General features: G+C 43.8%; 1 protein-coding gene across 3 annotated transcripts in view; it reads left to right on the top strand.

Moving 5' to 3' along the window:
* Positions 1 to 21822, top strand: part of LPCAT2 (lysophosphatidylcholine acyltransferase 2) — a 65173-nt gene that overhangs the window by 25724 nt on the left and 17627 nt on the right. For 2 of the 3 annotated variants that reach the window (XM_044256122.1, XM_044256124.1), the window contains 3 exons: positions 7996 to 8078; positions 10446 to 10571; positions 12383 to 12536. In XM_044256122.1, coding sequence (XP_044112057.1) covers positions 7996 to 8078; positions 10446 to 10571; positions 12383 to 12536 — 363 coding nt within the window. The remainder of the gene's footprint in view (positions 1 to 7995; positions 8079 to 10445; positions 10572 to 12382; positions 12537 to 21822) is intronic. The other variant, XM_044256123.1, reaches the window with a different exon arrangement.

Raw genomic sequence — 21822 nt, 5'->3', positions numbered from 1 at the left:
CAGGAGGGCAAATTATATCTCAAAATGAGTCTCACATGGTTGAAATTTTTCTTGAGACTTGCAGGTTGCCTGCCTGCCAGGAAAAGATGTTTCTTAATTATATGCCACACTTCCCCACATTTAAAACCAACTCAGTATCTATCAGGGTGACCAAAAAACACGCGTTATTGAAATGTGCATAGATGTTTCTGGAGAAAAACACTAATCTGTACCCTAATAATTAGTTTAAGAAGTACCAGGGTAAACACAATAGATCAGATTTCTTTTCTCAAGAGCTGTCATTGTCTTTGAAGTGGTTTGATCACCGTACCCCTTTTTCTTTGGATACCTCCTAAAACGGTTATTCCAGAGGAAACATTCTGGGGGACCCTATCATGAAGTAATATTGTATTATTTCTAAGTACTCCAAGCAGGCTTTTCCTTCTTTAACAGCTATTCAGATCAACTAGCCCTGTGTTCTTTCTCTAAAAAAAAAAAGAAAAGAAAAGAAGAAAAGAAAACTCATACTTGAAACAGCCACGCTGTCTTCTGTGCAAATTTGAAAGATACTGTATATATAGTATATATGCTCCCCCTAACCACGTACCCCTCCCCAGCTAAAACAAGATCTAGCAACAGATGTGGAAATACACATATGTACTTCTTTTTTTTTTTTTTAAGATTTTATTTATCCATCTGACAGATCACAAGTAGGCAGAGAGGCAGGCAGAGAGAGGGGGAAGCAGGCTCCCTGCCAAGCAGAGAGCCCGATGCCGGGCTCGATCCCAGGATCGCGAGATCACGACCTGAGCTGAAGGCAGAGGCTTAACCCACTGAGCCACCCAGGTGCCCCAGAACTGTCCTTCTTTTGTCTACATGTGTCAGTGGTCAAATTGTTACAACAGAGGTAGGCAAAGTGCTCTTCTCTTTTTGCCCTGAACATTATTATCACATTTCCTTTCTGTGTCCTGGCCGGCCTGCCTACCTTCCTACCTTTCCTTCCTTCTTTCTTTTTCTTTCTTTCTTCTTTTCTCTTTCTTCCTTCCTTAGGCCTTCCTTCCTTTCTTTCTTATTACAATATCTGCTTTTTCCACCCTGTTCTTAGACCAGTCTGTGTAATATTTCCTGGCAAAGAATATATCCCTTGATAACATCACAAACAAAATGGCTACCAGCCTGTGTAGAATAGAAGAATCAGTGAGATTCAATGTATTAGAATTGTGGCACACGGCAAGAGGATGGGAATGGGTGGCCTTTCAGTTCCGTCTTCTTAGTTTAATTATATTTATTTTAGATTTACGGTGCAACCTTTCACTCTGGGCACTCCTCGCTACTTTATGACTTCTGAATATTTTCATTCCTCCCAGGTTGGGTTCAACTGAAAAATGCATCCCACAGCCTGTCAGGGGCTGGGTGTATGCACACCCAGCTCAGAACTCTGGAGATCTGGGCACGGCCTCCAGGCTTTTTGTACTATGTCCGAGGAGGCCTGGCCTGAGCTGCCGCACATGGAGCTTACATGGAAGGCTCAGTGCATTTAGTTGCACCAATGTCAGGTGACTTGGTTACTCAGAATCCCCCTCCCCTGCCCACCACCACCTCCATGTACTTTAAAACTATTGGAAATCGGGGCCCCTGGGTGACTCAATTGGTTAAGTATCTGACTCTTGATCTCAGCTCAGGTCTTGTACTCCGGATCATGAGCTCAAGCCCCACACTGGGGCTCCACACTGGGCGTGGAGCCCACTTTAAAAAGAAAACAAAACTTGGTGGAAATCCTAGTTATTGTTTTTTTGCATATTTTTTAGAACTTCGTGAATATTACATAAGCCTGGTTGAAGATGTGTCGTTCAAGAATACGGTCTTAGTTTCATGGTTTTTTTAAATGAACGTTGAGTGGATCATTTGGTGTACTTTTAGACTCTGTCCTGGTGAGTCTCAGGATGTAGAAGGCCTTATTCTTTGATTTTTTACAAGTCGTCCCTCACTGATGACCATTTCCAACTCTGTAGTCCCCAGAATCACTGCATCACTAAAATCTAGGGAGTGTATTATTGAGGGGTGTTTTCTCATCTCCTCTCCCCACTCCCTCTCTGCTTCCTCGACAGAGACTTATTTTCAAAAAGACCGTCATTTTCTTGACTCTTGAATGTTAAAAGTATAATCACTTCCAAACCGCATGCCCTCTGTAATTGATCTTCCGACATCCTTGAACAATGGGGTCACGTGTATCCACAGAAGGTTCTACTGAAAGTTATCCTCTGGGTCATAGTGGACTAGTGGGTGTGTTTAAAGTGTCTTTTAGTGGTTTCTTTTATTGGCCAGCTACATCACAAGGATGCCTTTATAAGCAGATGGCTTAGGGGCATAAGGAAGAAAGGAGATAGCTAGTAGGAAACATCCCAAAATGTGACATAAATCAACAGCCTGCTAGTTGTATCTCATGAGAGGGGATCCACACAAAACTGGACTATCAGGCATTATGTGAGCAGCAACTGGTTTAATGAATGGGAACAGGGCGTTCACGGCGACCATCAGTCTGTTTCCTCCTTCTTAGGCTGTGTCTCCATTGTACTCAGAGCCACCACATGAAAATGATTTGTCTTATAGTTTTGAATTTAAAATGAATGGACGTTTTAGAAAGCCTTTATTACATGAATACACACACACATACACACAAAACCCATATATGCCCATTTATGTACTTGTTCTAACAAAACTAATTTCATCTGGAACTTGATAGAATTCTGAAATTTCTAAGTAGTACCAGAGAAATGGAGCATTATATCTATATTTTTATTTTCTTTGAGAGACTGCATGATTGGAGTGGGGGAAGAGGGGGAGAGGGAGAGGGAGAGAGAGAATCTCAAGCAGACTCTGCGCTGAGCATGGAACCCACCTGGGGCTCAGTCCCACGACCCTGAGATCATGACCTGAGCCAAAATCAAGAGTTGGATGCTTAACCCACTGTACCACACAGGCACCCCGAGAAATGGAGTGTTGTTAAAAAAAAAAAAAAAAAAGAGTACTAGCTAGGGTTTTGTTCCAATTCTGCTGCTACCGATCTGTATGTGCTTGAGTAAATGAGCCTGTGTTCTCACGGGGAAAATCGGATGTAACACGTCTTTTCTAGGGTGGTTAGCATTTAATAAGGTGACGTAAGTGGGAGCACGGGGTAGGTGTTCAATAAGCTTGCACTTCTGTTTCCCTCACCATCTCAATTGTTCTGTCCTTTTGGGAAGAAAGCAGCAAATGTTAGTTCCCAAATACCTTCCTTCGTTCGCATTTGCTCTTTTGAAGCCTTCACAGAAGAATCATGGGAAGAACCAGAAAGGCACATCTGTGGAGACCGACTCATGAAATCCTTTTCTGTTACTTGGAGAAAGGAAAGGCTGTTGGTAGTAACATCATTCATCAGTCTTTCTCCTTTTTTTACAAGCATTTATTTAGTAGAAAGGAATGTGCTCAGTGTGGTCAGGAAACAATGAATAAAGCAGCTTTTCTGGTCCCGAGTATTCTTGTGAAGGGTTGGCTCTGGATATCTGAGCGCCTTCAAAACAGGCTGAAGAATTCTGACTTTTTCTTGTGCGTAGCCTATGGCCCGAGAGATGGTGGAGCACTGTGGGACCAGAAGGGCAGCAGGGGGTGTTCCTATGGGCAACACGTCCGTTAGCCGCCTCCTTATATGGGACACGATGGTGCAGAGCCGGCAGGCAGAGGACCAGCGCACCCCCGAGTGAAGAGGGCAGAGGCACTGGGGGCCAGTCTCAGGAGAGATGGAAAAGAATTGGAGACATTCACATGGGCCTTTGTGGGGAAGGCGAGCCTTCCCTCTACCCACCTAGGTTCCACAGCTGGATCTATAAAAGGATCTCCCCACAGGCAGATTCATAGGAGAAAAGTATACAGATTTATTCATTTTTAATATGTACACAAAGGCATCCAGGGGGATAAAAAGTGAATGCCCCAGAAAGTGGTGAGGAAGGGGAAGGAGAGGTTGGCCGCTCAGGGGGAAGTCCATGAACATCAAGAAGGACAGATGGACCCTGGGAAGAATAGCTTGGGAGCTATGATAGTGCGTGGTAAACCCTATCTTGGTATGATGTCGCCTTCCAGTCCCATCTCCTGGGATAAGAGTCCATCCTCCCTGTTTGATGAAGGTCCCCTAGGAAGGAGTTTATGACAACCGAGTTCCTTTTGGAGGAGCTGACTTGAGGCAGGTAAGGGAAGTTCAGAGAAAACCTGTCCCCGCATTTGCCATTTTTCAAGTGCCTTTACCTCAAAATAATCAGTGCACCAAAGTGGTACGTTATGAGATAGCTTGTCCTGAATTCTTTCACAATTTTCTTTCTAAAGTTGAGCGTGAAGTGCCATTAAGGGGAAAGGAGAATTGGGCCCCTAGAAGCATGGACTGTGTGCGAAACATTAAACTATGATGGCAGCAGGTCCCAAAGGCACACCCCAAGCAGCCTTGAGGGTCAGGTCAAGTCACATGATCCTCGCGTGTCACGGAGACATAAAGGAAACAGACTCGGGATTAAGATCCCATCTGGGGGCACACTGGCTTGAGTGGAGAAGATAAAGGAAGACCTTCCACAAAACAAACAGAACCACTTTTGAATCTGGAGGCAGTATGGTCGTCTTGGGAAAATAATGTAATTTTTAAGCAGCCGTGAGGACCCTGTGGAACATAGCATGAATTTGTGGTAGACTCAACCCATGAGACCACGGCCCTTCATTTTAGCACCCCTCAGTGGTCTCTCACTGTGTGGGAAGGAAGGAGCAGGAGAGGTGATCACCCGCTTGCGGTTGGCGCCATGAATGTGGCAGAAGAGGGAGATCCTACGTGACAGAAGGTTGACAGGGAAACCCAGTGAAGACAGGAAGCCAGCTGTTGCCAGGAGGGAGTGGAGGAAGAGGGACAGGCCTGGTCCTGAGAGTGACCAGCAGGTTCTCACAGCTGTGTGGGACCGGGTTAGAGAAGTGAACAAGAACTCGTCAGAGGAGATGGCCGCCATCGTCATTGTTATAGTCTCTGTGTCCCAGGCACAGCTGAGAACCCATGTGGCCAGATGAAGGGGCTGTGAGAGCAACAGGTCAGATGAACCATCTGTGTGGTCACTCGGGATAATGAGAGAAGAGGAAGGTGGAAAGGAAAATTGGGGGTCCTGAAGTGACTAGGGTATCGAGCTATGTGTTAGGGGACAGTAGTAGACAATGGCAATCATGTTCCTCTGCCTTCGGCCGATCTTCCTTCCCAAATAAAAGGTGTGGTTTTGCTTTGAGCCTTAAATGACCACATATGAAATAGAAATGTGAAAAAGAAGGCAAGATCTGCTCTGAGGAGAAGTGACTTTTTATGAGAATTTCCATTGTATTGCTTCTCAGGAGGCATGGGGGGCCTCCAAGGCCCGTGAGGGTCAAATCCAGGTTTTTAATTATTTTGTACTCTCCGTGGAATTTTCTTTGAGAACAAAATGCCGTACAATATGAGGGTTATTAAAAACTATTTTATGGAAAATATTACCTGCACTAAAAGGAATTAAACCCACAGCTCATTGTATTGGTTAACAGTTGTAGCAATTTATTTTTCAGGGTTTTCTGGGTGTGCTTTGATAACCTACAAATTAAGCATGTTACAAACAATCATGTGGCTTTTTTTTTTAATGAAGAATTATATAGTGGCTTAAAACTATCGTATTATGTTGTTAGAGACTTTATGAATATTTATTTTAACATGCCATTTTCTTCCTTGGATTTCATATGAAGCAAAGACAAGAGATGAAAATCTAGAACAGGATGGAGGGAATTTTGAGAAATACTGATTTGCAAAGATCTGTTGTTACTCTGGATAGAGAAGTATTGTGGGGACCTCTGGTGGCTTAGTTTATTTTTCCATCTTGAAGAGTAGATGCTGAGTGAAAAGCTAGATGCAGAATTCCAGTTGGAGAGGGACTTTGAAATCATCAAGCCAAACTTTTTGATCCGGCAAGAGAGGGCACTGAGTGACCTCAGTGATTCAGACCTGATTCAGTCCTGACCCTGTCAGGGCTGAATGACTTTTACAGGATCTTATGGCAGAGCCAAGGCCACAGCCAGGCCAAGTGCATTTTCTGCAGCATCCCTCCGGTCCCCTGGGAGAGAATGTTCATTGCGGTATGTGTCACACAGCAGGCTGTCCCATGATTCAGATCCATGTCATCCTAAAATGCCACTTGCCTCCTTGCTGTCCTCTGCATCCACACTCCCTCTCTTCTCTCACCGAGTGGTTGCGGTAGCTTCCCGGGCTACTCCCTGCTCTTAGCCTTTTCCTCTTTGGCTCAACCATTCCCTACCGCGGAGATTTCCGCTCAAAAGCTTGGCCTTGGTCACCACACTCCCTTGCTCAAACTTCATCTCCAAATCACCCTTGCCCAGAGGCGTCTTAACGTGACTAACAAGATTTGAAAACAGGTCCACATGAGTCCAGAAGTGGTGTTATTTATACAGAACTTTCTTTTTCTTTCAAATCACAGTCCTGCCACTGGGGTGTGGCCTTGGCTACATGGAGTAGCCTCTTCAAGCCCTTCTCCACCCAGTTGATGAAAGTGGTAAAGCTGGCCTCCAGGAATTGTGGAGAATTAATCTTATAAATAACCCAGCACACCGTAGGTGCCTAATGGATGATAGTTTTTACTGGTGGACTTGACTCATTTGTCATGACTTCTTACCCCACCTCCCGGAGGGCTCCCTGATGGTAGGAGCTTCCTTGTCCTGCCTTTGGGGCTTAGTGCAGCATCTGGTATACAGTAGGTACCAAAGCAATATTTGTTGAATGTAAGTGGGCCATGAAAACTTGAGCAAATCATTTGATCTTTGTGAACCCCAATCCTAAGGACAAAAATTGGGAGGACTGGTGAAATGAAATAAGGCATGTAAAGTGCCTAGCACAGTGCCTGGTTCGTGGTTAGAATTCAATGAACAGTAGCTACTGGCAAGATCATGTTTACCCTCAAAAATCCCAGATCAAGTATTAGCTCTTCTGTAAAGTCTCTTTGGCTGTTTTTCCCTGCCCAGCCAAATTAATCATTTCTTATCCCTCGCTCTCATACTCCAGGAAGGATGGGTTAGTGGGGAAAACAAGGGTTTTAGAATCTGACCGAACTTGGGCTGAGCCCTGGCCATGTGATCTGTATAACACTAAGCTCACTTAATGAAACTTCTGAGCCCTGTCATTGAGGGTAATGATACTTAGCACACGCTGTGTTGGTCTGTCTTTTAAAGTATGGGTCTTTTTTGGGAGCAGGAATACAGTCTTGTTAATCTTGCCTGGGTTAATGGTAGGTGCTCAAAAACAATGTCGGAACTTAAATATAGCACCACAATCTCATTAATGTTCAAAAACTATAAATATAACCAATGAGACACCACCAAATATCAAGTAGAGAAAAAAAAAAGTAAGATTTAAAACGATAAAGCAAAACACAGTGTTGGGCCAAAGCTAGACAGCCCATACTAAGGGTTAAAAGAAAGCCGAAGAAATGACAAAACATGATATTTGAACAAACAATAAACTGCGGCCTGCACGGGAGTGGGTAGGGAAGATAAACCATAAGTGACAAGCTACTACCTGTACTGACGTTTTCACACAGAGGGCTAGGAAATGCAGTGTGGAGAAGAAGGTCTTCCTACCTACAGCTTTACATCTTCCAGAATTCTGGGTCGTGGCTCAGTTCGTCCTCATCACAACCTGGGCAAGTGGATGATCATCGCCCTCTTGTCAGAGTCCAGGCGACAGTGAAGAAGACCAGGAACAGCCTCGTGAACACACAGAAAGACCCAGGGCTTGGCTGCAGAGCCCCTGAATCCCAGCACAGTGTTCTTTCCACGATAGCATATTACCTAAGGGGCGGAAGGGCGGCGGGGGGGGGGGGTGGGCAGAGTTACTATAATGATAGCTAGCTTATAAATTAATATATGTAGCATGTAGCATCCTAGGCCTCACTGTTGTAATGGAAAGGAATGCTTGTCTTTCAGTTTCTGCCTGTTCAGGTACCAAACGATGAAGAAAAAAGTGATCCCATCCTTTTTGCTGGTAGAGTCCGGAATTTAATGGCAGAGTAAGTGTCTGTATGTAATCGCCATCAGTAAATTGTTTTTAAATGATTGGTCAATGGCATTTCATGTAGTTTTAGGATTTGGGTGTTTTGTTTTGTTTTGTTTTGTTTCATTTCATCCTGATGGCCTCATTCCCTACCTCCTTCTGGTAAGTAAAATAATGTGCCTGGGATATGTGGTCAGAAAGACAATCTACAAACATTTTCCCCAGAGGCAGCCCCAAACTCAAAGCCCCGGTCTTTGCCAGAAGGGGAGCAGGGAAGCTTCAACAAGCAGGAGAGACCAGCCACTGACTTCCGCAGTGGGTTCTTCTAAGCTGGCCTGTCTCTGTCACACATTCGTGGCTCGCCTTCTGGGCCCCCGTCTCCACAGAGCTGCCAAGGCCGGGTGTTTCAAAGGCATTAGTGATTATAGCCACACAAAGGGGAAAGTTTGCAAGGGAAGGCAATAGATGCACAGAAAAGGGAGGAAAGTCACCCCCTTTAAGGGACGCCTGTAAATTTAGAATTTGTAAATTGTAAACATCAAGCAAATGTTTTCCAGCACTTCAAGGAGTTTTAGCTGGCCATGATCCTGATTAGATAAATCACCTTTCATCCTGTAATGAAAGAATGAGTGTTGTACCGACCTACCACCCAGACAGCCCTAAGAGCCTTCCCAGTGTGCACCCCACACCAGGCAGCAGCCCCCCTCTCTTTGCAGTTAGTGGGCTCGGCACGGGTAGGCCAGTAGTATATATGCCTAGTAAAAATCCAAATGAGAAATCTGAATCTAGCTTCCAAGCTGAATTCGGTTTTATAAACAAGATAGCATATACATAAATTCATATTTCACAGCAGAATAACTATATGTTCACAACAGTCTTAAGTGTTCAAATGCTCAAAACCTTTTTTTTTTTTTTTACTACATGTACTTGATTTTCCCAGCTTCTAGACTGGCTACAAAATTTGTTTTGAGTTGCTTTTGAGTTGCTTTCTTCTTCTCTTTCCATACCAGCTTATGTCCAAAAGTTAGGGACTAAGATCAATTTTAGGAATTGAGAGAATTCATACCAGAAAGTTGGACTTCCCAAAAGATGTCTATCAAACAGCGTGGCAGGTTGATTAGGCAGGCTTTTTCTGAATTTGGAGGCATGGAGGCAAAAAGGGCCTTAAATAAAGAGGAAGAAAGACCTCGATTAGCTACATAACCATGGACAAGGCCGTCTGTGGCTCCTTTTCCTAGTATTTAAAGTCGGAGTTAAAGTCTTTGCCTTGCCTTTCTCCTGATTTTGGTGATCATGAGTCTCACGGAGGAAAAGTACATGACAGAAGCATTTGAAAATAGAAAGATGCAAATTAGCAGTGTTATGTGACTCATCATGAATATTTACCCAGTAGTGTGCCGGGCCATTTACTCAGGTTATCTAACATAATCTTCACAGCAACTCTTGGAGCCAAGCAAGGAAATTGAGACTCAGAGGGAGATACCGTTTGCCTAAGATCATAGCAGGTAGTGAGGGTCTGGGCTGGGACTCAAATCCACGTTCCCTATTACCCAAACCCCAAGCTCTTAAAGGGCTTCTCTACTGTCTAGGATTATAAATTATAAATTCCTGAAATATTTAAAATGTTTATTTTCCCAAATAAAAATATTCATATACCAAAATATTTTTAAATCAAAAACAGCCTATAGTTGTAGATAGAAAAAAAAATTGTTCTTACTGCATCTGTTGAAAATGTAACATTCTTAACAGTGATTCAACAAAATCAAAAAAATAGTTTAAGACAGAACTTTAGGATTCACACTGAGTATCTGTGAATAAAAGTTCTGTGAAAAGGAACCTTCAGGAAATTATTTTGGGTACCGCACAGGCTTTTTTCTCAGGACTTAGTGTTTTTTCAAGTTGTTAATATCTGTTTTTTTTCGAATCAAGTTATTAGACCTCTGAGCAGGAGGGATCATGCCCTCCTTTGAGGATGGACGATGTTTAGGTTTGGAAGAACTAATGAGCTTATTCTCAGTTCTCTTTCATATTTTCAGAAGACTGTTATGTAGCAAGTAATGATTTCCAGGTTTGAGAGATGAAAAAGCTAGCGATTGAAGCTAGCTTCAAGCTGAAGTCAGCTAGTATCACGGTCCCAGTTAAAACACAAAACAAAATGACCAGCCGACCAAAGCTTGCAGACAGAATGGAATTAACTCGGCCACAGGAAGTCTGTGCAGAAAAGTATGTCTCTTTGGCAATAATAAGCCAAAGCTACTGCCTTGAAAAGTAGTAACTACTTTCCATTTACTGTTGTTTGTTGACCAGTTTAGGCCTGATGAAAAAATCATTGCCTTTAAAAAAAAAAAAAAATTGAATTTGTTTGCTTTTGAATGCCTCTTAGAGCTTTGGGAATTCCAGTAACAGACCATACCTACGAAGACTGCAGATTAATGATCTCAGCAGGACAGCTGACATTGCCTATGGAGGCTGGGTTGGTGGAATTTACCAAAATAAGCCAGAAATTGAAGTAAGTATGTTTTTAAATTGCTATACTTTCATAAAGGCACCCCCCAGAGATTTGACGTCTTGTTTCTTTTCTCTGGTTTCATTCATGCTCAGCTCTAGAGCATTTATTCTAGACCCTGTGGCTCTAGAACCCACGGGTTTTATATTAAGGAAACCAGGACTGTGATTTCATCTCCTATGTAGTTCACCTAGTTGTGTTTTTTTTCAAGAACAGTTAATTCAGGGGGTGCCTGGGTGACTCAGTCGGTTAAGCCTCTGCCTTCGGCTCAGGTCATGATCCCAGGGTCCTGGGATCAAGCCCCGCATCGGGCTCTCTGCTCAGCGGGAAGCCTGCTTCTCACTCTCTCTGCCTACTTGTGATCTCTCTCTCTGTGTCAAATAAATAAGTAAAAATCTTTAAAAAAGAAAGAAAAAAGAAAGAATGGTTAACTCAGAAGCATGGGTGCTGGTCATAGGAGGAGCCCAAGAGATAGTCGGTGTGGACCAGCACAGATCTGCCCTTCTCAGAAGTGTCTCAGAGCAGTCAGTCTGTCCTGCTGCCCCCTTTCAAAAAGGATGACTTAATTAGATGGTCCTGCCAGGTGGCGGTCAGACCTCGTGTGAAGTCTTCATTGATTTGTAGGGGAGCAATTCTGACCCTCCGACCCCTTAAATACTTACCCTCAATCTCCTTTCTCTTCAGGGTGCATTTTTTTTTAAGGCAAAACCCCTTCTTTGTACCTTTATAAACAACCCCTTTGAACCATCTGCTATTGAAAGGTATCACACCCGATTCCCTTATTACTGTTCATTCTGTTTTCAGAATATATCGATTTGCAGAATATATTGATTCTGTAGGCTTTGGCATCCTCCCAAGGAGAGAGCTGCAGAACTGGTTATTATATTAAAGGTCAATATTGGGAGATAATATTTTGATAACTGATAGAGCAAATGGGATTCGTATCTTCTAAGTAACAAGCATGGTTGATATTATATTCACAATATTCATGTAATTTGATTCATTTGAAAAGTTTAGATAGTTACTGAAATCAGATACAGAAGAAAGCAGCATGTGTTAGGTCACCTATTTAATTGGACAAGACAAAGACAGGATGTGATGTGAGCTATGGTACGTTTTCTGGCATTATGGTGTTTCCGTGTTCTAGAACTTCGCTTGGAGGAAACGTGTGTCATCTAATGAATCTCCCTATCCCAACATTTTGTGCAATGCGAATTCATCATCAGCCTAGAAACTTTTAAAAGCAAGAATAGCATATTTTTTTTTCTTAAGATTTTATTTATTTACTTGACAGACAGAGATCTCAAGTAGGCTGAGAGGCAGGCAGAGAGAGAGAAGGGGAAGCAGGCTCCCCGCTGAGCAGAGAGCCTGATGCGGGGCTCGATCCCTGGCCCCCCGGGATCATGACCTGAGCCGAAGGCAGAGGCTTAACCCACTGAGCCACCCAGGCGCCCCTAGAATTGCATCTTTTTTTAAACAATCCAATAAGTACTAAGTAATATTTAGATTCAAATACGATTTCTTATTTTCTTTTCACAAAGTCATTTCTTATTTCCCCACACTGCTCCTGTTCTCAGTTACTTAACTCTTCCTTAGGTCTTTGAGAAAACTACAGTCTCACTAATATCCTTCAAAAAAGTCAGAAGCCTGTGTGCACATTCCATAAGTACTCTGAAATACCCATTTTATTCTCATTTCCAGATGTAACACTTAAGATACCGTTCCTTCAGACGGTGACTCAAACACCATTCTTAAAATGTCCATGTGGGTGGTAAAGGCTGACCACACGTGTTCATGAGTCTTTGTTTGTCTAGGTTAGACTGGGATGGTGTTCGTAAGCAGTTGGACGAGTACGCAGTAATCGCAAGTTCTTCAAAAGGAGGACGAATCGGAATTGAAGAATTTGCGGAGTATTTGAAGCTGCCTGTTTCAGATGTCCTGAGACAACTCTTTGCACTCTTTGACAGGGTACGTTCCAATGTCGTCTCTAGCGCCCAAACATCTTTACTCTGCCGTTCTCCAGGGAGCATAAATCAGTAGGTCATTAGAAAAACTCGGCAGGTGACTGTTAGAGGAAGCAAGACTGAGCCCAAGTTTAATTTCATGATCTGGTTTTCCCTCTTAAGTTGTAGTAGCAGTAGTAATATAATTGTGTGTGTGTGTGTGTGTGTGTTGCAACAATTATGATGATATCTAGTTGTTTTAAACACCAGGTCAGAAATAAATAGTGTGACCATAAAACTACATTTGTAATATAGAATTGGAAAGGCTTCTATAACTAGCAAGAACCTAAGTCTTTTTTTTTTGAAATATTTTTTTTAAAGATTTTATTTATTTATTTGACAGAGAGAGATCACAAGCAGGCTGAGAGGCAGGCAGAGAGAGAGGAGGAGGCAGGCTCCCTGCTGAGCAGAGAGCCCGATGCGGGCCTCGATCCCAGGACCCTGAGATCATGACCTGAGCCGAAGGCAGCGGCTTAACCCACTGAGCCACCCAGGCGCCCAGTCTTTTTTTTTTTAAAAGATTTTATTTATTTATTTGACAGACAGAGATCACAAGTAGGCAGAGAGGCAGGCAGAGAGAGAAGGGGAAGCAGGCTCCCTGCTGAGCAGAGAGCCCAATGCAGGACTCGATCCCAGGACCCCGGGATCATGACCTGAACCGAAGGCAGAGGCTTTAACCTACTGAACCACCAAGGTGCCCCAAGAACCTAAGTCTTTATGTCAAAATTCATTCATGGATGACAGAGGTGGTATTAGCCTATCCTGAAGGCTTCTGGACTGCCCCCAAGACATGTGAGGACCAAATGGATTTTATTTTCAAGTAACGTTTTATGACAAAGGTTGCAAGTAAACTTGACCATTCGCCATTATATTAGAGGTATGATTTTCTGCTTATGAGGATGTAAGTACGAGCAGTGAGATAACTGAATTGTCAGAAAGTTTCCCTGAGAAAGCTGTATCAAGATTTCAAGCTCTCAATTTTTAATGTGTTTTTTTAATGTATAAAGTTGACAATATTTTTTTGGTGACAGTATTACGAGTGTTGGTAAATGAACTGAGACATGTAACTCCATTCAAGATACAGAACACCTGCAAGAAACAGCTGTAGCCACCCCCTTTGTAGTGAGATCCTTGCCCTCCCTTTTACCCCCAGCAATCACTCCCCCTCTGTAGCTTTGCCTTTTGTAGATGTCATGTAAATGGAATCAGATAGTGTAGACCTTTCTGAATCTGGCTTCTTTCACTTGGCATAATGCATCTGAAATTAGGCCATGCAGTTGCACATATCAACAATGTGTCCCCTTTCCTTGCTGACTGGCCTTCTGTTGTATGGACGCCCCCATTCTCGGAGTCCCCAGTCCCCAGTGGAGGAGCATTTCAGTTTGTTTCCAGTTTGAGGCAATGATGAATACAAACTAGGAATATTCTTCTGTAGGTTTTTTTTGTAAATCTAGGCTTTCGTTTCCCTGGGGGTGCAGACTTAGGATTGTGATCTTGTTACTGTCTTATCTGAGAATGACTTAACTTTGCATGCATTCCTAAAGGATATTTCTTTTTATTTATTTATTTATTTATTTATTTGACACGGAGAGATCACAAGTAGGCAGAGAGGCAGGCAGAGAGAGAGGGGGAAGCAGGCTCCCTGCTGAGCCGAGAGTCCAATGCGAGGCTCGATCCCTGGACCTTGAGATCATGACCTGAGCCGAAGGCAGAGACTTAACCCACTGAGCCACCCAGGTGCTCCCTTAAAGGATATTTCTGTTGTGAATAGCATTGACTCGAGAGTCCTTCCCTTTCAACAGGTTAGCAATGAGGTCCTGCTGCCTTCAGTCCTCCGTGGTTATCTGCCTTACTGACTTTTCTTTAGTTTTGGCTCTCCTCACCAATCCTCCTTCTGTGGCAGTTTGTCCACAGGTGGTTGCCTTTTGTATTTTGACTAGAATTTCTAATTGTAATTGAAAGGAGAGATGGGCTCGCCCGGGCTTTTTCCATCCTGGCTGGCTCCAGAAGTCTCGGTTCTCTGTGGACCACTGGGAAAAGATTTTGCAAAGAAATCATAGCTTGATGACAGAAACCAGGACACTTTTTTTTTCTCTCTCTCTTTACCCAGAGCACTGGGTACTCACGATCCTAATGACTCATTCTCTGACCTCTGAGACAAACCATCCTTCAACCTGATGCAGGGGAGCAATCCTCTTCTCTCTGGAGTGCCTGGTCCCCTGTTCTTGGCTTGCTTGCAGCACACAGACCATCTTCCCTTGTCCCTTGTCCCGGAAACAGTCGTGTGCCACTGCTAGAAAGTGTAATGAAGGTTTAGAAGAAAGGAGAAGTAAGTTATTGGCTATAACCGCGCAAGTTGGGGAAATAGAAGCACTTCTTACTATTACCAGTCTCTCTGTGAGCTTCATGTTGTCCCATCTTCCTTTTTGGCTCCAGAAACCAGGCAAGTAATTTTACACGAAGCTTCTATAAATATGAACTTGGTGACAGGAAGGAATATGACAGGGATCAACAAACAAGGACAGGAGATAGGGGAATGGGACATGAAACGAGGGCTAAGGAGGAAACGCAGACCAGATCTCAGACGTCCGGTTCATCAGGATTTTCCATCAAAATTGGAAATTGTATCTGTGGAGGTTGCCGTCCCTTTTCAGGTGTCAAAGTGTCATTGCTGGCAATTCCATGAACGTTAGGACACCTGTTCTGTCTTTCAGTGGCTGATGATCTCTGTCGTTTCTCTGGTAATCTTAAGGATGGGAAGATTTGGGAGTAGGGAAGGGAGGGGACAAGGATTAAAATAACCCCCAGTTAGCCGGGTTGACTCACTCGGAACTAGAGGATACAGCGAGCTTTGGCAGCGAAGTTGGCCAATCACATTTCTGCATGGACAGCTTCCACCAGTGCACACGCCACTTACAACCATGCGTGTGACTTTGTATAGTGTGACTTGGCTCTCACCGGAGACCGCGAGATGGTCTTTCCAGCAACTTTTCTTTTGATCTCCAACATACTGGAACGTTGAGAAAATAGGCTGGAGAATGAGGGACTCATGCATGGGACCTTCCTTTCTCTCCTTTCCTTTTCTCCTTTCTTTTTTTCCTCTTTCCCCTTTCTGTCTTTGTCTGTCTTTCTTTCCTTTTCCGTCTCTAACCTTTCTGCATGTCTGTGCCTGTGAAGATGGGCTTTGTTTTGAGAAGGTGAATTAGGCAATTGTTGCCACGCCCTGGGCACATACCCACATAACTCCCAGGCTAGGCTTGTTTTCTCCGTCTCTTGAAGTCATCTAGCTGGGGAATGTTCCACGGGAAAGATGAGAAGTTCAGTAATGCCAGTTTGCTTCTCTCCGAGTAGCTTATCTTGCTAAACGCTATGCTTAATGAGGGGTGGGGGGTCAGGGGAGGAAGGGTGGGAATGAGAAAGGGCGGGGTGTTCCTCTGGGGCTTCCAACAGCTGTGAATGTTTGCAGTGCCGACAGCTGCCCTCAGCCTCTCTGTCTTCCCCCAAGACTAATGAGGTTGTGTTGGGATTTGGGGGATGGGACAAAGACCTGAAAATCTCTCCACATTCCCTAGCTCCTGCTTCCCATGTACAGTCTTGGCTGGTCTAGAAAGACTTCATAATGGTCTTGTCTCAGTCTGTTCCTAAAAAATACACTGTCTCTTCAGCTCCTGCTGACATCCTGACATGTCCTTTCAAGTTCTTGGGGGAATCTGATGACAAGTAAGGTCCGACAAAAACATAACATTCGCCATCCCAAACATGGCGTAGTTCCCTAGTTTTTAGGATCATTGATTGCCTTTGGAGAGATCCTATCTCTCTGAAAAAGATAAACGAACGTTTTTATCTTTGCGTTGAATTTTAATTCTTTATTTTTTATGGACGTATCCTGAATTCTCCGCATTGGATGGGTCAGATGTCCAGATGAGTCAGAGCTTAAGGCTAAGACAATGGTTTAAAACAGCGGTGTCTTGACATTTTTTATATTCATTAATTCAGTTTTTTTTTTAAGATTTTATTTATTTATTTGACAGAGAGAGATTACAAGTAGGCAGAGAGGCAGGCAGAGAGAGAGAGAGAGGGGAGGAAGCAGGCTCCCTGCAGAGCAGAGAGCCCGATGCGGGACTCGATCCCAGGACCCTGAGATCATGACCTGAGCCGAAGGCAGCGGCTTAACCCACTGAGCCACCCAGGCGCCCATTTTTTATATTCATTAATTCAGTTTTAAATACGAGACTTTTTGCCAGCACTCCGGAAGGGATTGAAGCTTCTTTAATGGGATTAAGAAACATCGCTAACTAACCCGAAGTCATTATAACACAGTCATTTTTCCGGTTCTAACCATGTCTCAGGATGTTTGTGACAGCAAGCCTGTCCCCTGAGCCCTCCTTCAGAGCTGTGTTCCTGAGTCAGCAGTCTCCGATGTACCTGTAAGACAGAGCCCTCAAATGCTTCGGGACACAGCTCGCCCCTGGTGCTGGCTTGACTAGGCACCATGTTACCTGCCTCTCACCTCTTACTAGTGGCAAGTTCCATCTCCTCTAACTGTACCTCCTGATAGACTCAGTTTAACATTTCATCAACACCCGTATGCCCACGCACTGATGACCAAGCCACGTTTAGGGGTCAGCACACTCTTCCTGTAAAGAGCCAGATAGTAAATATTTTTTTACTTTTTTAGCACTTATTGTCCAAAACTTTCAGGGCAGCTCGTACAGTCGAAGAGAAAAGTTCATCATAGCCCACTGAGAAAGATTTCTCCATTTTCCCGCAGTCACCTAAGCCATGAAAGTACCCTGTCCCAACTCTCAGCACAAGCAGAAAATCTGCACGCTATAGTACCCTGCCCTCTCCAACAGGAAGGGGCAAGCAAAGATTCTTGTTATTCTTGGCACTCAGGACTTCATGCTGGAACTAATACCAAGAACTAGGCAGGCAGGAAAGAACTTAGGATAAAGAGACGCATTCATTCCACATAATGTGAAACGGTAGTAAAAGATTTACAGAAGTTTACGATAGCCGAAAATGCTGGATTATCAAAGTGCTAAGGCACACACACTTTTCCTGCCTAACAGTTAAACAAAGGATGTAGTAAATGCCAGAAGAACTAAATACACGTTAGAAGGCCGAGAGAGGGAAAATTGTGACGGTTTTCAAAATTATTTTACAGAATGGAAAGAACAACCTCTTATCTAAATTTTATCAGGTGATGGTCTGTTTTGCAATGTTATTGGAAAAAAGGCATGAGCTCGTGCTACACTATATGTAGCTGAGGAGTTAGAAAGGAGTCTGTCTAGTCTGTGAAGACAAATAGTATGAGACCAGTAGAAACTAGGGAGGGTATCAGCCAGAGGCAGAGAGAGAAGACAAGAAGAAAGATTTAGAGGATTACTTTTAAATCAGATGGGAGGTTCCCTACCAATTAAACGGTTGTCACTCTAAGGACTGACTACAGTCCATCTATCAGTCCTTAAACTTTACCAACCTGCTTTGTTTTCATCAGCTTCAGAAACAGAGCAGCAGTCTGCAAACTACAGCGGATTGGGCCAGATACCTGTTGCCAATGCCTGTTTTGCTAATAAAGTTTTATTGAGACACACCCATGCCCATTTGTCTATGTATTGCCTGTGGCTGCTTTCTGTCTTCAGTGGCAGAGGTGAACAGTAACGAACAGTTAAGTCTTCTATCCTTTAAGTTTCCAGTTCAGGTTTGATTTGTAATATAGTATTTCATAGTTCATGTGAAGAGAACTATTGATTGCAATCTCAGTTCATCAGCATTTGTTATGTGAAATCTACCCATAACTTACATGAAGCAATTGACAGAAAAAGGCTGTACTCGTTTTTCTATGTTGTTGTACGCGTTGTCCTAAATGTTCGGTGGTCCTGTGTGTCTGACCATTTCCTGTCCATGTCCCAGGTTGACTTAGCTCCTCCATTCTGCCCATTACAGTATTTTCTCTCACCGAGTGTTGTTACATGAGAAATCTCCCTCTTGAGGTAAAAATTGGGAGATGCTTAGAAGGAACAGGAAGGAGGCTGCAGGAGTTAAAGCTTAACTTTTTCTTCATAAGCACAAGTGAGCAATGTCTGTCCTCCATGCCATACTTGATAGGATGCTACCCAGAATACTTGTGAGAACCAGACTCAACCAGACGATAAGTCAAAGCGGGGATAAGGGTATATCCTTAAAAGGGGTGGAACCATACCCAAGAAAAAGGAAGGTTAAATTCATTCAATGTACAGCATGAGAACACTTGGGCTGGAGAAGGAAAGGAAATGCCACCACCACCATTTCAGGACATGTGAGGATCTAGACTCCCCGAATTCTAGAGCTAAAGGGACCTTTCACATCCAACTGCCCACCTTCCTCATTTTGCAGAAGGCAGCCAGCCTGAGAGAGGAAGTGAGTGCTCGAGGCTACACAGCTGGTTAGTTGTAGGACTGAAACTAGAACGGCTGGTCCGTATCCTTTTTACTTCCACCTGCATTGTTGGCTCTCACACACACACACACACACACACACGGGTTCTTGGGGCATTTTTTATACTTCCTATCGCTCACCCATTTCAAACCTACAGTTCTATGATTTTTTGAGTGAATGTGCCAAGTTGTGCAACCATCCCCATAAATCAACTTGAGAACATTTCCAGCACCCCACTGAGTCCCCTGGTGGCATTAAGGGTTAGATCCTGCCACCAGCTTTCTTCCAGCCCTAGGCAACCACAGCAGGGTTGTAAGTCCTTTAGTTTGATTCGAGACCCGGTCTAGAAGAGAGACTTTCGGTCTCAGTGGATTTGCCTTTTCCAGACGTTTCATGTAATGGAATCGTACAGTAGATGGTCTCCTGTGTCTGGATTCTGACTACTTTGCCTAAAGTTTTTGCCGTTCACCCATGCTGTACATGTATAGGTGATCTGTCCTCTTTACTTGCCAAAAAGTACTCTGTTATATGGACACATTGTATTTTTTTTAAGATTTTATATTATATTTGACAGAGAAAGAGATCACAAGTAGGCAGAGAGCAGGGAGGGGGGAAGCAGGCTCCCTGCTGAGCAGAGAGCCCAATGCGGGGCTCAATCCCAGGACGCTGGGATCATGACCTGAGCCGAAGGCAGAGGCTTAACCCACTGAGCCACCCAGGTGCCCTGAAATGTCATGTTTTATTTATGCACCAGTTGGTGGACATTCAGGTTGTTTTTAACTTGAGGCCTTTATAAGGAATGTGGCTACTAGCGTTCATGTTTCTCTCTTTACTTTTTTATATTCAGTAACTTTCCCCCTTCACATCCATCAGATGTGTCCTCTTCCCCTACTCTTTTTCCATCCCAGTCTGGACAGTAGAGTTCCCCCAGATGGCAACCCAAGATGTTATTAATGTTCTAATAAATAGCCTCGGGGGAGTCAATGGTCCAGAGAAGAAAAGGTTTGTTAATCTAATAAGAGTCTTTTATTCCAAGATGGCTTATGAGAAACTATTAGCCAAATGCCCTCCATCTTCATAGGAAATAAGTGAGAGGAATTGGATTTAAACCTCAGGGAAAACCACTTCAGCTGGGCACGAGGAGGCTTGTTTTATGTGGCAGTGGTTGCTATCAAGTTAATTTGCAATATTATAAAAACAAATCCCTTGTAATGTCCTCCGAGAGCAGCTCCTGTGAATGGGTTTACATCTGTCTGAGGCCTGATGGCCTTGTGATCCCCTAAAAGGAGGACAGTCCTCTTGGGGCGCTTTCTTCTGTGTGGTGAAGGAAGACATTTGGCCTTTGGTGTTCACAGAGGCCATTTCATTGTGCCCAAAAGACCAGTTATTGGAGTCATTGTGTCATAAAACGAGTGGTTGGAGAGTTTTACACAAACCACAGGGTGTGGTGGGGGGAGACATTGCTCCCGTGCCCTGAAGAGAGCAAGGTCTCCCAGCTGCTGCTCCCTCCCTAATAATAGCTACTACAAGGGTGGTTGTTCAGTTCTAGAAATTGTACAGCTTACAGTGTAATTTCACATCTTCTCTCCTTTTGACTTCACATTCGAGCCTAGAGAGTTCCCACTGAGAGACCGACCATCACGCGGCCGTTAGTTCAAAGCCCTTTCCAGCCCAAGTCCGTTCTGCGGATCTGCCTCTCTCTGCTGTTGAGCCCAGAACGGACCGTCATCACGTTGCAGTGTTTCTTAACGACCACACATCCTTGAGCTCTGCATTTTTGCTGTGCTCTCCCTTCACATCCCTTGTCTGTTCAGAAAGCTCTGGCTTGGCTCATAATCAGGCCTGCACGTTATCTCTTGTGTAGGTCAGTGTTCTCCTTGGCAGAATTCATCACTCCTTTTTTGGGTACCCGCAGTCCTGGATAATAGAGCACACCACATATCCCCAGTAGCTCATCTTCCCTGACTCTTTCTGTCCTTATCACAAATACTTTGTCCTTCAGAGGAATTCTGTGAAACTTAAATACCAAAGAATACTATATACAAATGTAATAGTTTGGTATTAATAGAAATGTGGGAGACTCCTGGGTCGCTCAGTCAGTTAAGTGTCTGCCTTTGGCTTAGGTCGTGATCCCAGAGTCCTGGGACCGAGTCCCACATCAGGCTCCTTGCTCAGTGGGGAGCCTGCTTCTCCCTCTCCCTAGTGCTCCCCCTGCTTGTGTTCTTTCTCCCTCTCTCTCTGAAAAGTGGATGGATAAAATCTTTAAAAAAAAATAGTAGAAATGTGAATATAGATATCACGTTATAATTACGACTAGTTTTTAGTGGGTGTTCCCAATCCTTGAGCACAGCAACCCTAATAATGTATTTGCCTTCATCTCCTAAACACTGAATCCAAGTCCTCATACTTAACAAGTGAGATTGAATTATTGTGAAGTGGGCATAATGAGATATTACCACCTCGTACACATTAGGATGGCCAGTCAGGAAGGGAGGAAGGGAGGGAGGGAAGGGTGAGAGGAAGGAAGGAAGGAAGGAAGGAAGGAAGGAAGGGCAGGCTGTTGGCTGGGCTGTAGAGAAATTGGAACCCCTGTGCACTATTTGTAGGAATATATAATATCTACTGTGGAAAACAGTATGGTGATTCTTCAAAAACTTAAAAACCAAATTACTCTATATGATCTGAGAGTTCTGGTAGAAGCAACCCAAGCATCCACCGATAGACAAGTGGATAAACCAAATGTTTCTTATACATACAGTGGAATATTATTTAGCTCTGAAAAAGGAAATAAATCCCGACACCTGCTATAACACGGAAGGACCCAGAACGCA

The sequence above is a fragment of the Neovison vison genome, chromosome 7 (genome assembly GCF_020171115.1).
Source record: "Neovison vison isolate M4711 chromosome 7, ASM_NN_V1, whole genome shotgun sequence".
In the NCBI taxonomy this organism is placed as follows: domain Eukaryota; kingdom Metazoa; phylum Chordata; class Mammalia; order Carnivora; family Mustelidae; genus Neogale; species Neogale vison.
The sequence above is the reverse complement of the archived record's forward strand: the minus strand, read 5'-3'. Positions and strand labels throughout refer to the sequence as shown.